This window comes from Solanum tuberosum, unplaced genomic scaffold (assembly GCF_000226075.1).
Source record: "Solanum tuberosum cultivar DM 1-3 516 R44 unplaced genomic scaffold, SolTub_3.0 scf00092, whole genome shotgun sequence".
Classification (NCBI taxonomy): Eukaryota; Viridiplantae; Streptophyta; class Magnoliopsida; order Solanales; family Solanaceae; genus Solanum; species Solanum tuberosum.
The window spans coordinates 562,237-576,602 of record NW_006239019.1 but is presented as its reverse complement, the minus strand read 5'-3'; the positions used below and the strand labels follow the sequence as shown (position 1 = coordinate 576,602).

The 14,366-nt window shown below is 34.5% G+C and overlaps 2 protein-coding genes across 3 annotated transcripts; one reads left to right on the top strand and one right to left on the bottom strand.

Annotated features, from left to right (window-relative positions):
• The first annotated feature begins 428 nt into the window (after positions 1-428).
• LOC102601034 (probable inactive leucine-rich repeat receptor-like protein kinase At3g03770) lies at positions 429-4,556 on the top strand. The gene is made up of 7 exons (XM_006347652.2): positions 429-1,968; positions 2,322-2,455; positions 2,592-2,832; positions 3,260-3,465; positions 3,556-3,602; positions 3,936-4,047; positions 4,143-4,556. The coding sequence occupies exons 1-7, from the start codon at positions 618-620 to the stop codon at positions 4,386-4,388; spliced, it is 2,337 nt and encodes a 778-aa protein (XP_006347714.1). The 5' UTR covers positions 429-617; the 3' UTR covers positions 4,389-4,556.
• A 2,839-nt stretch (positions 4,557-7,395) lies between these two features.
• Positions 7,396-13,652, bottom strand: LOC102600478 (phospholipid-transporting ATPase 1). Of its 2 annotated transcripts, none has more exons than XM_006347650.2 (7): positions 11,491-13,652; positions 11,035-11,341; positions 10,146-10,839; positions 9,907-10,030; positions 9,557-9,776; positions 8,705-9,163; positions 7,396-7,891 (listed from the first exon to the last, which is right to left on the bottom strand). In XM_006347650.2, the coding sequence occupies exons 1-7, from the start codon at positions 12,983-12,985 to the stop codon at positions 7,672-7,674; spliced, it is 3,519 nt and encodes a 1,172-aa protein (XP_006347712.1). In that variant the 5' UTR covers positions 12,986-13,652; the 3' UTR covers positions 7,396-7,671. The 2 variants fall into 2 exon arrangements, with proteins under 2 accessions (XP_006347712.1, XP_006347713.1); XM_006347651.2 differs by having other exon boundaries at positions 11,035-11,338.
• Between the last annotated feature and the right edge of the window lie 714 nt (positions 13,653-14,366).

The following is a 14,366-nucleotide window of genomic DNA, read 5'->3' as shown; positions in this document are numbered from 1 at the left end:
ACAAATTCATCATTTAAAAGAAAAAAGAGATCGTTGTAAATTACAATTTTTTTGTTTCACTCGTTTTCGATCGAGTTCATATTTCTACTCATTTCCCACTCCTAATGGTAATATATATCGTTCATGAATGTGATTCATTCCTAATACATTATAGGATACATCTGTATTAGTTACCATTAAAACGTATTTTCTTCGCTCACTTTTACTTATCACGTTTTTTGATTTTTTAAAGTTAATCTGATTAATCTTTGAAGCTAATACAGATGAAAAAATTGTCATTTTTCTCATATAAACATGACGAAAAGAAATTGTCATTTTTCTCGTATAAACATGACGAAAAAAATTGTCATTTTTGTCAAAGTAACATGACAATTATAAGTGAACGGAAGTGGTATAAAGTATAAACAAAAACTTTGGAAAGACGCAAAGAAAAGCATATATTACTACACAAACATTTCTTTCATAAGTATCCTAAATTTACTATCAAGAAATATACTTCTCTACTTTTTTAGTGACTGTATTCTTTAAAAATGCATGCAGCTTCTTCAACCCCATCATTTTCTTGAAGTTTACAGCTTTAATTCCTCAAAGAAATCAGCAAAAAAATTGCATTTGCCATGGGAATTGCAAAAACAGTGCAGGGCTCATGTTGGCTTCTTGTATTCATGTTGTTTTTTCTGTTTAATTTATCAGATGAGTTCTTAGAACCTTCACAATCTGAAGCTATAGTGAAAATCAAGCAGCTTTTGAACTTCCCTCAAGATTTGAGTAGTTGGAGTGACAATACAGACTTTTGCAATAGTGAGCCAAACACTGCCTTGACACTCATGTGTTATGAAGATAACATAACACAGCTTCATATTTCTGGCTATAACTGGTTTCCTAATTTGCCTCAGGGGTTTTCTACAGATACCCTTTTCTCTAATCTTGCTCTTTTGCCTAATTTAAAGGTACTTTCTTTGGTTTCTTTAGGTTTGAGAGGAACTTTACCTAAAAAGATTGGATTTTTATCTTCTTTGGAGATTATTAATATCAGTTCAAACTTCTTTTATGGTGAGATTCCAGGAGAGATTTCATATTTGAAGAGTCTTCAGACACTTATATTGGATGATAATAAGTTTACAGGTCAAGTTCCTGAAGGGGTTGGTTTACTTCATTCTTTGTCTGTTTTGAGTTTCAAGAACAATTCATTTTCAGGTTCATTGCCTAATTCTTTGTCAAATTTACAAACCCTAAGAATCCTTTCTATTTCTGGTAATAATTTTTCTGGGGTTGTTCCAAACCTTCATAATCTGTCAAATCTACAAGTTCTTGATTTGGAAAGTAACAATCTTGGACCTAATTTCCCTAATATTCCAACCAAGTTGGTATCTTTGGTACTTAGGAAGAACAAGTTCAGTTTAGGGGTACCAAAAGAACTGAGTTCATGTTATCAGTTAAAGAAACTGGATATTTCTTCTAATGAGCTTGTTGGACCCTTTTCACCAACAATTTTATCATTGCCATCACTAAGCTATTTGGATATTTCTGGAAATAAACTAACTGGGAAGCTTCTAAAGAATGTGACATGTAGTCAAGACCTTTCTTTTGTGAATTTATCATCAAATTACTTGACAGGGGAGTTGCCTGATTGCTTGCACCCTAGTTCTGGTTCCAAGATTGTATTGTTTTCTGGGAATTGTCTGTCGAATAAAGAGCAATGGCAGCATCCTTATTCATTTTGCCATAATGAAGCTTTGGCTGTTAGTATTGAGCCTCATAAGGGAAAGGTTAAAGGGGGAAATGGTAAAGCTGTTCTTGCATCAAGTATGGTAGGAGGTTTTGTTGGAGTAGTAGCGATTGTCGGTTTGGCTTTCGTGGTTGTTAGAAGAGAGTATGCCAAGCAGAAAGCTAGCAAAGCCCCTCAAACAAGATTGATACTTGAAAAGGTCTCTCCTGCTCACACTCTTAAGCTGCTTAATGATGCAAGTAAGCTCTCTCTTTCTCTCACACAAACACATTTTGTTAATGATTTCAACTTGTGAAAGTTTTTAGATCCTGATAATTGTAAATCTAATGTTCTGTAAGGTCTATGTACACTCTACCTTCCCCTAATCCCGCCGGTGGGATTACACTGAGTATGTTGTTGTTGTTATTGTTGTCATTGTACTTGAAAAGGCTATAAACATTTGAATTTAAGCATTATTCCACAAAAGGAGTTTCTTTATATATAGATTGAAAATATCAATTTGCTTCAGGAAATTGTCCAATACTGTGTTATTGGAATAAACTCTGTTCTTGCCTAAATTTCAAGATGTATCTTGATCTTTGATTCTTGATAGGGTATATTTCTGAAACGAGGAAGTTGGGATTGCTTGGGGCCCCTCCTTATCGAACGTTTGTCTTGGATGAGCTTCGAGAGGCCACTAATAACTTTGATATATCAAATCTAATTGGCGCAAGCTCCAGTGGACAGGTATGGATTTCCTTACTAAATACTGTAAGACTGTTTGAACAATGTTAGTCCACATGGACTGTTTTGTAGTTCATTCCTCAATTCTCTTGCATCTATGGTGAATGCTGATTGTGCTTTTCTATACTCTGAACAATAGATTTACAAAGGGCGTCTCACAGATGGCACTGTGGTTGCTATAAAAAGCATAAAAATGAGGAAGAGGCATAGTGTCCAGTCCTACACTCACCAACTCGGGCGTATTTCAAAGATCAGATACTGCCACTTAGTTAGTACTATTGGACACTGCTTTGAGTGCTACCAAGATGACTCAAGTGTTAGCCGAATATGTTTAGTCTTTGAATTTGTGCCAAATGTGACGCTGCGGGGGGTCATATCAGGTATATAGTCTAGATAACTTCATCTGCTTCGCGAGTTATCATTTGGCACAACAACTGCAACAGTTTATAATTGAGCATTTAGTTTACTTATTTGACTATTTCTACAATATTACATAAATTATACTAAGTCTAAGTAAATGACTTCTTGGTATGTAGACGTTATAGAAAACAAGCATCTTTGCAACAATCTGTTCCATGTTGTTTTGATATATATTACTAGATTGTCCTCAATCACGACAAGTACCTACTACATTGTACTTCTTGTCAAAAGTGCTGATGAATTTTAAGGAGACATGAAATGCTTTTAATTACTTTCTCCTAGATTATGCAACGCGTTGTTTCTTCTTTGCCCGATGCTTAAATGTACAGGTGTTTATTGTCTTTAAGACAGTTGTTCTGAATTCTTTGCAAATGCTCGGTTTTGTAGGAGCAAATTCAGCTCAAAAGTTTACATGGACGCAACGGATGTCAGCTGCAATAGGGATAGCAAAGGGAATTCAGTTCCTTCATACTGGAATAGTACCAGGGATATTCTCCAATCAATTGAAGATTACAGATGTATTACTGGATCAGAATTTCCACGTAAAGATTAGCAAATACAATCTGCCTTTGTTAATTGAAAATAAGAAAATGGTATGCAAACCTCTCTTCTCTACTATATTCTCTATTAATCACTCATTTCATTCTTGAACATTCACATTTTGTTATTGCAACTGTTCTTAGGATACTGGACCGTCTTCTAGTGGATCAAAGGGAAATGATGGGCAAAGGTAAATGATCTCATCATTCTCAGCTGCTACTGCTGCATTTTCGCTCTTCATTACTCCACTTTTATGGTTCGATTTCAGAAGCACCTATTGGAAACTAATCTTGTTATACTTCTAAATGCAAATTGGTCTAAAAAGGTTTTAGAGAATCTTAAGTGTATCTCGACCAATTCTAGACAACACCTCTCCAGCCACTGCTATTTATTGGTTATGATTCTTGAAGACAATATATAGAGCCATAGACTTGGACCGTCTTAGGAGATTCCAAGATAGTGCTCTACCGTTTAGTAGACTACTAATGAATTCCTTCTTTTGTTAATATCTTCTTGAATGCAGGTTAAAATACGAGGAGAAAGATGATGTGTATGACTTTGGAGTAATCTTACTTGAAATCATATCGGGAAGGACAATCGATACAAAAAATGATATAGATGTTTCTAAAGACATTGTAAGAGTCACTTATGACATTTATGAGAAATTCTTTCATGTCATCAAGTTGAAGAACTATTTTGTTAAAACCTTTTCTTGTTGTTCTTATTGCAGCTAATAGTTAGCTTAACAGCTGACGAAATAGCTCGGAGGAACATCATTGATCCAGCTGTTCGGAAGGAATGCTCAGATAGTTCTCTTAGAACATTAATGGAACTATGCATAAAATGTCTTTCAGATGAACCATCGCAACGTCCTTCTGTAGAAGACTTGATATGGAACTTGCAGTTTGCAGCTCAGGTCCAAGACCCTTGGAATAGAGACACTTATGGCAACCAAGAGTCCCCTGGTCATGTGTAAGAACTTCCAATGATCAATGGACCTTTTCTTGTACAAAATGTAACATTATACCACTAGGATAGTAGTTCCAATTATTTAGTAGTCTCTATTGCAACACTTTTGGCTATATGAGGTTTCAGTACTCTTTGGAGGTTAAACTCTACATTTGAGCCAAAATTTGTGAGCAAATGGCTATTTCTTGCACTTTTTTTTTAACGAACCTAAAATTTAAAAGGTGGGCCTTTCACCGACCATCCAATGGACCATGGACTAAACGGCACCCAAAAATGTATGGGAAAATTTTCAAAATGTCAATATTTTAGCATTTAATGGGACCTCTTATCAACATTTTCAATATTTATTAAAAATGCCAATATTTCAGTTTGTTATTCTTCTGATTTATGTATTTTTTATTTTGTTTGAGGTGAAAGAATACAATTATTTAATAACAGAAAGGAGAAAATCTTAGGGAGAAAAATATTTTTAAAAAGGAACATATCACTTAAAAATTCTCATCAGTTACAATTTCAAAAGTAATTGATTGTATTCATTCCAATATGATGATATGTGTATTTGTATTCATTATGGTTTTCATGTTTGAGTTCGTATAATGACATTTGTATCCATAAGTAAAAATATAAATAAAATATTTGAATCCATATATACTTATGTAATCTGTGTTCATTCAGAAAAGATACAACATTGGTTTTGTATATTTTTCAAAAACGTATATTCTTTCTTAAAATTTCAACAAATTTGTATTCCAATCATCGAAACATACAAATTTACAATCTTAGTAACAATCAAAATTTGTATTTCAAAAAATATTGTATTTCATGACAAAAAAATGTATTTCTTACAAATGCTGAGTAAAAAAAAAAAACTAACAAACAAAAATTAATATGAATATAATTCTGTTGTGAATACAATTTTGCAACTTTGACTCTCTTTTTCTTCTGCTATGTTCCTTTTTGTCCGATTTTGTTTTCACCAAATCCAAATTCGAATCCATATTTACTTGTGCATTAGTAACCCTATAAGAAAAAAATGAAATTATTAAATATGAATGTATAAAAAATCAAGCAATATATGATGTATGAATGCTAATGTAGATTACTACAATCTACTGAATCTCAAATATGTAAACACTCAAAAAAAATTAAAAAAGGACAGAAAATCAGAAATACATACAAAAATATTTGGTGAATATGAAAACAAAATCAGAAGAAAACTCACAAAATATTTGGTGACTTCGAAATTACCTTTAACAATTGAGAGATTTCTTGAATTAATTGATAGATTTCCTAAACAATTTGGAAGAAAATGGAAGAGTTAATTTTTCTTGAACAATGAATGAGAGAAAAATTGGGAAAACGTGAAGAGAGAGAATATTGACTTGAGTTAAAACCTAGAAAGAAGGGTAATGCTAATAATTATTTTTTTTTCTTTTTTATCAGTTAGTGGTGTAGAAATTGATCTAATGTGGAACTGTTTTGAGAAATAAAAGGAAAGAAAAATAGTTATATTAGGATACAAATCATTTTCTAAAATATTGACATTTTGACATTTTTAATAATTATTTTAAAGTATAGATATTTTTACTAATTATGTTAGGGATTGTGACTAGTTTGTTAATTTTCCCATCTATTTGTGAAAACCACCCCTTAGTCAAATGATTATCATTAGACTACTATTTGGAATCAAAATGATTGCTTGATTTATTAAGAAAAGAATAAATCAATCTTTTGTACTTTTTAGAAAACCGTTTAAATTCTTGTTGATCTTAGTCACTTTCTTTATTACGCTTAGATAACTCTATCCATCAAAATGGATAAACACGACAAAAAAAAGTGTCAATTAAAAATTTATGTAGAGAGATGTTTTTTTATGGAAACTTCTGTGAAATATGAGACCATAGAGACTCGTTCAACCATAATTTTCATTGACAAGATATCATGTTACGTTTCAAAATGGGGGCTGAATTCATGGAAAATCATGTGGAGGTAGATTATTTGTTTGACATTTCATAAGTAATAGATTTCAAATTTTGACTTTTTATATTCATATTCATTTTTTTAAGCTTAATTCTGGGCAAATCATCATAATTTGCGAATTTAAGATTTAAATTTTATAAATTTTTATAACAATCTCAAATTATTACTAATATACTATAATGATTGAGTTTACAAAAGCTACTACATTTCCGTGAATCTATACCTTGTACTCTAGATCCACCATTGCTAAACCATACCATAGAGGCGAATTTAGAATGGGTTTCTATGAATTCAATTGAATCAATTACTTTTGACTTAAACTATATATACATATAAAAAAAGTTGAAATGTGTACACACAATAAGATCACCTCTTCTCTACCACATAACATACACTTTCAAACACATAATATGGTTGACTAATGAAGATCACCTCTTCTCTACCACATAACATACACTTTCAAACACATAATATGGTTGACTAATGAAGATCACCTCTTCTCTACCACATAACATACACTTTCAAACACATAATATGGTTGACTAATGAAGATCACCTCTTCTCTACCACATAACATACACTTTCAAACACATAATATGGTTGACTAATGAAGATCACCTCTTCTCTACCACATAACATACACTTTCAAACACATAATATGGTTGACTAATGAAGCCTACCATAAAGGAGTTTCTTGGTTTCTAAGCAAATAGATAAACTAGAATTAAAATAGTAGTCAATCATAATACATGGAACTTTCTTCTCAATGTAAACCTTAGAAAGGTATCAATGACCCTTTTAACAGTTAACACAATGGGCAAATTCACAATTCACTGGCTTGGTACTAACACCATGCAAGGAGTAGCAATAAGTTGAGAGAAGTGTAACAACAACATACCCAGTGACATCTACAAAGTAGGGTCTGGGGAGAGTAGAGTGTACGCAAACCTTACCACTACCTCGTGGAGGTAGAGAGGCTGTTTAGATAAAGTGTAACATGATGCAATAATCTAGATAGAGACGACAGGGAAGTTAGATTTAACAAAAAACTTGAGTGTGTATGCTCATTCTATTGATGAAAATTGGTGTTACATGAGGGTATGTAACCAGTATTGTACAGTTTTTTAATGTACAATTAATGTGCATGAATAGCAAAGAATGGACCTGAATACTAACTACTCCTATCCTTTGGATACCAAAACAAACAAAATCCGGTAACGAGGAGGTAATCTCCAAAGTAACCAAAAGAATATAAAAAAACCTTTTTACAAGCAGAAGTGATGGAGAAGAGAACTGAGAAAAAAGCTCAATCATCGTCGAGGAGGGTCAACAATTGGATTCATTTCTATTTCTGCAGTCTGAGAGTCTCTTAAATTTCTGAACTTCTCTCCTTCTCTTGCAATCTGAATATCACGAGGTCTAGCATGCCGAATGTAAGCTTTGACGACAAAACGAGGAGCAAGTGCAGCAATTGTTATGGAAAGCAAGCAAAACCAGAATTTAGCTTCCCCGGCTGCATGGAAAATGGCCCTGCAAAAATGATTTTACATGCAAATCAGTCTATACTTCTCTGACTTGATAAGTTTGTCAGCATAAATAAAGAGAATCCTGAAAACTTCTTATTTACCATGTGAGCTGGTAAGTTGTGCAAAAAAATTAAAACTGAAAAAAAATAATCTTGGTTGATTTACAAGATACGAGAAGAAATACTAATGGTCATCGTGATTCAGTTTTAGCAAGTGTAACTTCTGCATGGGAAATGAAATTCCAAATACATTCTCTTGCAGATTTAAATTTTGAAAGGGACAGGGATCTGAAAACTGCAACAAAACACACATAGACACATTACTATACTGGACATCTATTTTTCACGAGACATAAACAAAAGCATAACTGGTATATTTGAAGTTAGCAGGATATGAATGAAGAAGAATCATATCCTACCAAATTTGTTTATTTTGCTCTCTCTGGCTGTTGGATTTTCATAAAAGACTCAAAATACAGGTTAAGTGTGCAAAGGTCTCCAGGCCTAGAGACAGATTAACTATAAGAGTGGAATTGAAGTCTTAGTTTTCTGTTGTACTGCATCTCAAGCTAAAAGGTCACCTAGCTTTTAAAGGAAAAGAAGCAACCATCTTCAGAAACTAAACCTTTATGTTTGGATTTCTTCGAATCTTTTAGTTTTAGCAATTTTCTCCACTAACTAACAAGTAGTATGAAATAGTCTTTGAAAGTGCCTAAAACTGTATGAGCAAATATAATTACAGTATGAGCAAATGATGTGCAGTGTCCACAGAAAACAAGAATAGATTATCTATAAGAAAATCAGCAGAGTGATCTTACCAGTATCCAGGTAGAAATGCCAGCGAGTCAATGGCAATGACACAAATAAAAGTGGCTGCTATAGATCCCCAAATAGCAGCATGAGTAATCCAAGACCAACGAATCACATCCATTGCTAGATGTACATTGACCAAAATAACAACAGCAAGTGTCCATAGATCTCCAATGCTTGAGATATCAATCTCACTTTCCCAGTATGCTAGAACAGGTACAAAGAAGGCCACTATACTTTGCCATAAGGTGTCAATCATAGTTACCCAAAATAATTTCTTATTATAGCTCTCTTGCCTTTGTCCAGGACCGTAGAGTTGTGGATACTTCATAAGAGTCACTCTACTTAGATCCTTATCGAGAATCCCAACAACTATTGTAGGCACCGCAGTATAGATTATGGAGTATAGCATGCTGCTCCAGTCAGTTAGAGCAGTGGTCAAAGTGAAAGCTGTAAAGAGAGCATACCTGAGCAGAAAATTTTAAAAGGGTCAGCTGTTGCTGAAAGGAAAATTCACAAAACTATTTCATAAATCCATACTTTAGTGTTCTCTATTATGGACCATTAACATTCTACATGAAACTTTAGTCAGACATCATTAAACAATCTGGCTAATGGCCTAACATATATTACTAATTTTGAGAATGTATTACTTATTAACTACTTAACTCTTCATAACTATATTCCAATTTGACAACAGTCATTGAGTGAGTATTTTAAGCTATGTTTCTTTTTAAAACTTAGAAAGGTTTAGAACTAATGCTTAAGTGTATTTTCCACTGAATTGTGTCATAGTCCTAGAGGCTAGAAATAGCAAGAAGCATGAGAGAGAACTGTAGTCTCGCTACAAGTACACTTACCAGAATAAGACGAAAACAAGGATAGCATTTCTGTAGAAGTTGTATAATATCATGTAGCCCATTCGTTGATAATTCCAATGGCCATGTACCAACAGAAGAGGGACCAAGAATCTGAATTGTCCCATAGCAAAATCTGATGCCATCACAGCTTGACGTCCCTCTTGGCCACTGATGCCAATGCCCACATCAGCCATTTGGATCATTGACACATCATTTGCACCTGAAGTTACAACAATGAATTTTAGATCAGTATTGCTTCTGTAGTTTTTTTTCTTTTGTCACTTGCCATGTAGATTTATTTCAGACAGTACAACTCCTAATGCCCCATCAGAAAGAGTACTAACACTTACCATCCCCAATTGCAAGTGTCATGTCATCAGTGCGGTTCTTTATGAGAGCAACAATTCCGGCCTTTTGTAATGGGGCCACCCGACAACAGAGTACAACAGAACAATAACTGGCCAACTGGAATAACTGCATTGAAATGAAGAACAGGTAAGGGGATTTGCAACAGTACTGATGTATTTATGTAATTAAGTATTAGATACAAACGCAAAGAGAGAGAGTGTTTAAGATCTACAAGCATTACCAGTTCTTCAAGTTCGCCGTCAAGGACATAAACGAGGCTTGTTCCATCAATGATTAAAGCAATTGCACTTGCTCCAGCTCCAATATTTTCCTCAGCATTATGTGGTGATAGACTCTTACACCGAGTCAGACCAGCTTCCAAAGACCTTTTACATGACTCCTTAGATTTGTTATTTATCACAATCTGAGTCATACTGTTCGTTAAAAGTTTCGAGGAATAGCCAATTGAAATTGCAGTCTCTTGCTTGTCCCCAGTCAAAACCCAAACTTTAATGCCTGCCACTCTTAAGGACTCAATAGCTTCGGGTACACCTTCCTGCAATTTATCTTCAATACCAGAGGCACCTAATATGGTGAGGTTCTTTTCTACATTTCCAGCTACTTTTCGAAGTAGAGCTGCCCTACCAATAACAGCTGTGTTTGCTGCCTCATAAGAAGACTGCCATTCCTCAAATTCAGAAGCACTCATTTCTCTCATCCCCACTACAAGGGTTCTGAGACCCATTGAGGAATAAGAGTGTAGATGCAGTTCTGTTGCTCGCACTACATTCAAGCTCAATGATTTATCTATGATGCCAAACATGGTTGTATCAGCACCTTTAACAAAGACTTTAACTGTATTGTCAGGGCAGCCTAATATTACTGACATCCTCTTCCGATCACTGTCAAATTCATGTAAGCCTAGTACATTGAACCTGCAATTACCATGAAGTAACGCATTAAACATCCACATTTCCATTGAATTTCCTCGTAATCAATAACTCTAGTTGCTGAGCATTTAAAGTAACGCATACCTAATTACCATAGTAAGGTTGGATCTCCAGTAGTACAAGAAAAATTAAACAAGTACAGAAGTTGAGGAAAGGGGAAAAACTAAGTTTTAACATTACCTTTGTCTTTCTCCTTGAACATCTATTACTATATGGCCTGATGTTCTCTCAATGAGCATAAACCCATAAGCTGCAGCAGCATAAACCAATGCCTGCTCATCCGGAGACTCCCCTTGGTAATCTACCAACTTCATAGCCGGATCAGATGTCTCCACGGCAAGAGGGACAATTGTGTTGCAAGCAGCTAATGCAAGGAAAAAATCATGAACATGTTTCCCTTCATCTGAATGCTTCCCATTTTTTGATATATTCAAAAGCACTGGATCAACCTTCACCTTCGTTTTCGGCCTTAAAACCTGACCGTCTACTAGCCAAATAAGAAAGAAAATGTAAGTTCCAATGTGTTACCAAACAGGTGCCACCAAGGAAAGGGTTATTTTCTTTATCTAGGAGAATTTATTTTTTTTGAGGGGGGGGAGGGCGGTGATGAAAGATGATGAGAAGTTGTTGCAGTACCTTGAACAGAGCATCCAGCTACTTCTTGAGGGTCTGATTTTCCACTACCATAATCTACGCCCCAAATGCTTGCACATTGAAATTCCATCTTGTTCTCAGTTAAGGTACCAGTTTTGTCAGAGAAAACATATTTAATTTGGCCCAGATCCTCATTTATGTTAAGAGCCCTACACTGGAATCTTGATTTTGACGTTTCATCATACATTCGATTATCTTGGATCATAAAGTAGGCCTGACCAACACGAACAAGCTCCATAGATATGTACAGTGATATAGGGATCATAATCTGGTAGACGATGACTGACATCAGAAAAGTAAACACCATTTCCAGTCCCCAGCCATAATAATTGTAGTCTTCAATTTCGTCTTCTGAGAAGTCCAATTTCCTGTAGAAGGGGATGGTATTTAACTCATCCTTGTGGTGCCTCAACCAAACACCGGCACAAATGGAGACAAGAGTACACAATGCAACAAGGAAGAAAGAGAGGATAATGATCTCCCTATTCATTCGGGTCTCAAGACGGCTTCTCTTTGATGGAGCTCCAGAGTTGTTGAGCATAGCTTTAGTTTCTCTCCCAGCATAAACTGCAACTCCAATAGCCCAACTAGTGTTCTTGAGCTCACAGCCACGGAGGATTATATTTGAAGGTCCAAGAGAAACACGCTTTCCATCTATTTCCATATTAGCATGAAAACCATAAATGTTCCTATTCGGTTTCTCACATTTGATCATCCCACTAATACTGTCCTTTTCTGGCATCTTCATTTGCGTCTCCTGCTTTGCATACCGTGTCTTCAGATTTGATTCCCCATCTAAATTAATAGTCTGGATATAGGCAACCCCAGTGGGATCACTTGTCGAGAGCAATACCATATCACAAGGAATGGTACCACTTGATGAAAGTTTGATGATTTCACCCACCTTTATCTCCTTCCATTTTTTCTCTTGAAACTGACCATCCAACAACACCAATGCCAACCGGTTATTCTCAATCCTATCAGAACGGTGGCGCCTATAATCCTCATAGGCATCCTTAATTGCTGTAACTAATAGCACAAAAGCCAATGGAAGAATTGAAGCTCCCCGACCAAAGACAGCCAACATAGGAAGCTGATTAAGAATAGCAATCACCAGAAAGTAAATGTATGCCACTCTATGGAACTGCTCGAACAGGTTTCGAGGCAAGAAGGTCACAATAGAGTATTTCGCAGTCCTAATTGAATTAACCGAAAATTCAAACTTCTCATTTGTCCTCTCAGGATCATTTAAATAAACAACTCTAGAATCCTCATCGCTAATCTCTTTTTGAGATGTTCCATACCCCTCAGAGTCAGCACCCTGCGACCCATATCTCACAGGTTTCGATCCAAACTCACCTAAATTCACCTCCCTCACAGACCCCCCACCAGATGCCCTTGACCTATTAGATGACATACTTCTTATAGAGGATGATTTCATCATAATAGAATCAGTAACTGGAGAATTATTCTCCATATTAGTTCACAAGACAATCTAAGGCTATAAGGGACAGATGGTTTAAACAGATCAGCAACAACAACAGGAATCTCTAAACCATAATCACAAGATCACTAACCTCATCAAGAAGTTCAAAAAACTAAACTTTATCAGATTCATCAAAACCCCAGATAGTCAATCAAAACCCCCCAAACACAAAAAATATTCTAAAAATCCAATCTTTAAAATCTCACAATATACTACAACCCAAAAAAGTCAACTATCAAGAATCAAACAAAAAATGGTATATCTCATAAAAATACAAAAAGGGTCATCAGCTACAGATGTAAATCACAACTTACTTGCATTGATGTAATAAAGAAGAAATGAAATTGAGATTCTTTTGTGTAAGCTGGAATGCGTATAATAATTTATAAAATTGGGATATAAGTGAAGATGAAATTCAAAGGTCAAAGACATCGTAGAAGCTGTTCTTGTTTGAAATTATGGGGTGTGGGGTGAGGGGGGTGGGGTGAAATTTAAAAGAAGATGGGAAAACGATTATCATTATTAAACAAAGAAATGGGAAGAGAGTCGTTAATTGTAGGCTCCAAAATGGCAAAAAAAAACAAGAAAATGGTTACAAAATAGTTTAACTTTGTTTTGTATATTGAAGTTGTGCCGCTGTTCTAGAAGGAAAGGCTTCTACAGGTGTTTCTGCAGTGACAATTTTTTGAGTGTGTTCTATGATTTTATTCTCTTGGAGGGGCGTGGCAGTCCAAAAATGAATCGAAATCGAAATAAAAAAATGTATTGATATATGATAACAATACTATATCCAATAAAATCTACAAAGTAGGATCTGAAGAATATAGAGTATACTTAGATTTTATCAGTCTCGAAAAATAGGGAGTCTATTTCGTGCATTGATCTTGTAATGATTTAATGCATTTTTAACGGATTAATCAATAATAATCTAATAATAACTGAGGATAAATCTTGTTAATTTCTTTTTTTTAAAAAAAAAAACTTATAAGTTCAGTGTTTGTTTTTGTGTTTCATCTTTTCTTTTTACTTATTATTTTTTCGTTTTCTATTTTAGGTATTTCAAGAATATTGCTTAAAATTGTTTATCAAATGTTATGCTTTTTATTTTCTATTTGTAATTAATCCTTTTAGCATCATGTGCTACTAATACTTCTTCTAAATTAGTACTGGATGTCAATTTAATGAAACTTGATTTTTAGAAATTCCTTATAAATTCTGAACCTACCTTATTAAATTTCCAAGAGTACTATATTTGTTTAATTTATCATGCGGTTAGTAATTGATTATTAATGAATATTTTCTTAATATGAAGTCTTAACGGTTTAAATTGATAACGATCAATAATTGATTGATTGATATTTTGACAATTATT

What these genes read in the sequence shown, in the direction of transcription:
- LOC102601034 (XM_006347652.2), top strand. Translation starts at nt 618, where the DNA reads ATGGGAATTGCAAAAACAGTGCAGGGCTCATGTTGGCTTCTTGTATTC. An exon ending in GCTGCGGGGGGTCATATCAG is followed by an intron (nt 2,833 to 3,259) that starts GTATATAGTCTA and finishes TCGGTTTTGTAG; the next exon opens with GAGCAAATTCAGCTCAAAAG. An exon ending in TAATTGAAAATAAGAAAATG is followed by an intron (nt 3,466 to 3,555) that starts GTATGCAAACCT and finishes AACTGTTCTTAG; the next exon opens with GATACTGGACCGTCTTCTAG.
- LOC102600478 (XM_006347650.2), bottom strand. Translation starts at nt 12,985, where the DNA reads ATGGAGAATAATTCTCCAGTTACTGATTCTATTATGATGAAATCATCC. An exon ending in GTTCAAGGAGAAAGACAAAG is followed by an intron (nt 10,840 to 11,034) that starts GTAATGTTAAAA and finishes TGGTAATTGCAG; the next exon opens with GTTCAATGTACTAGGCTTAC. An exon ending in GACACTTGCAATTGGGGATG is followed by an intron (nt 9,777 to 9,906) that starts GTAAGTGTTAGT and finishes TTGTAACTTCAG; the next exon opens with GTGCAAATGATGTGTCAATG.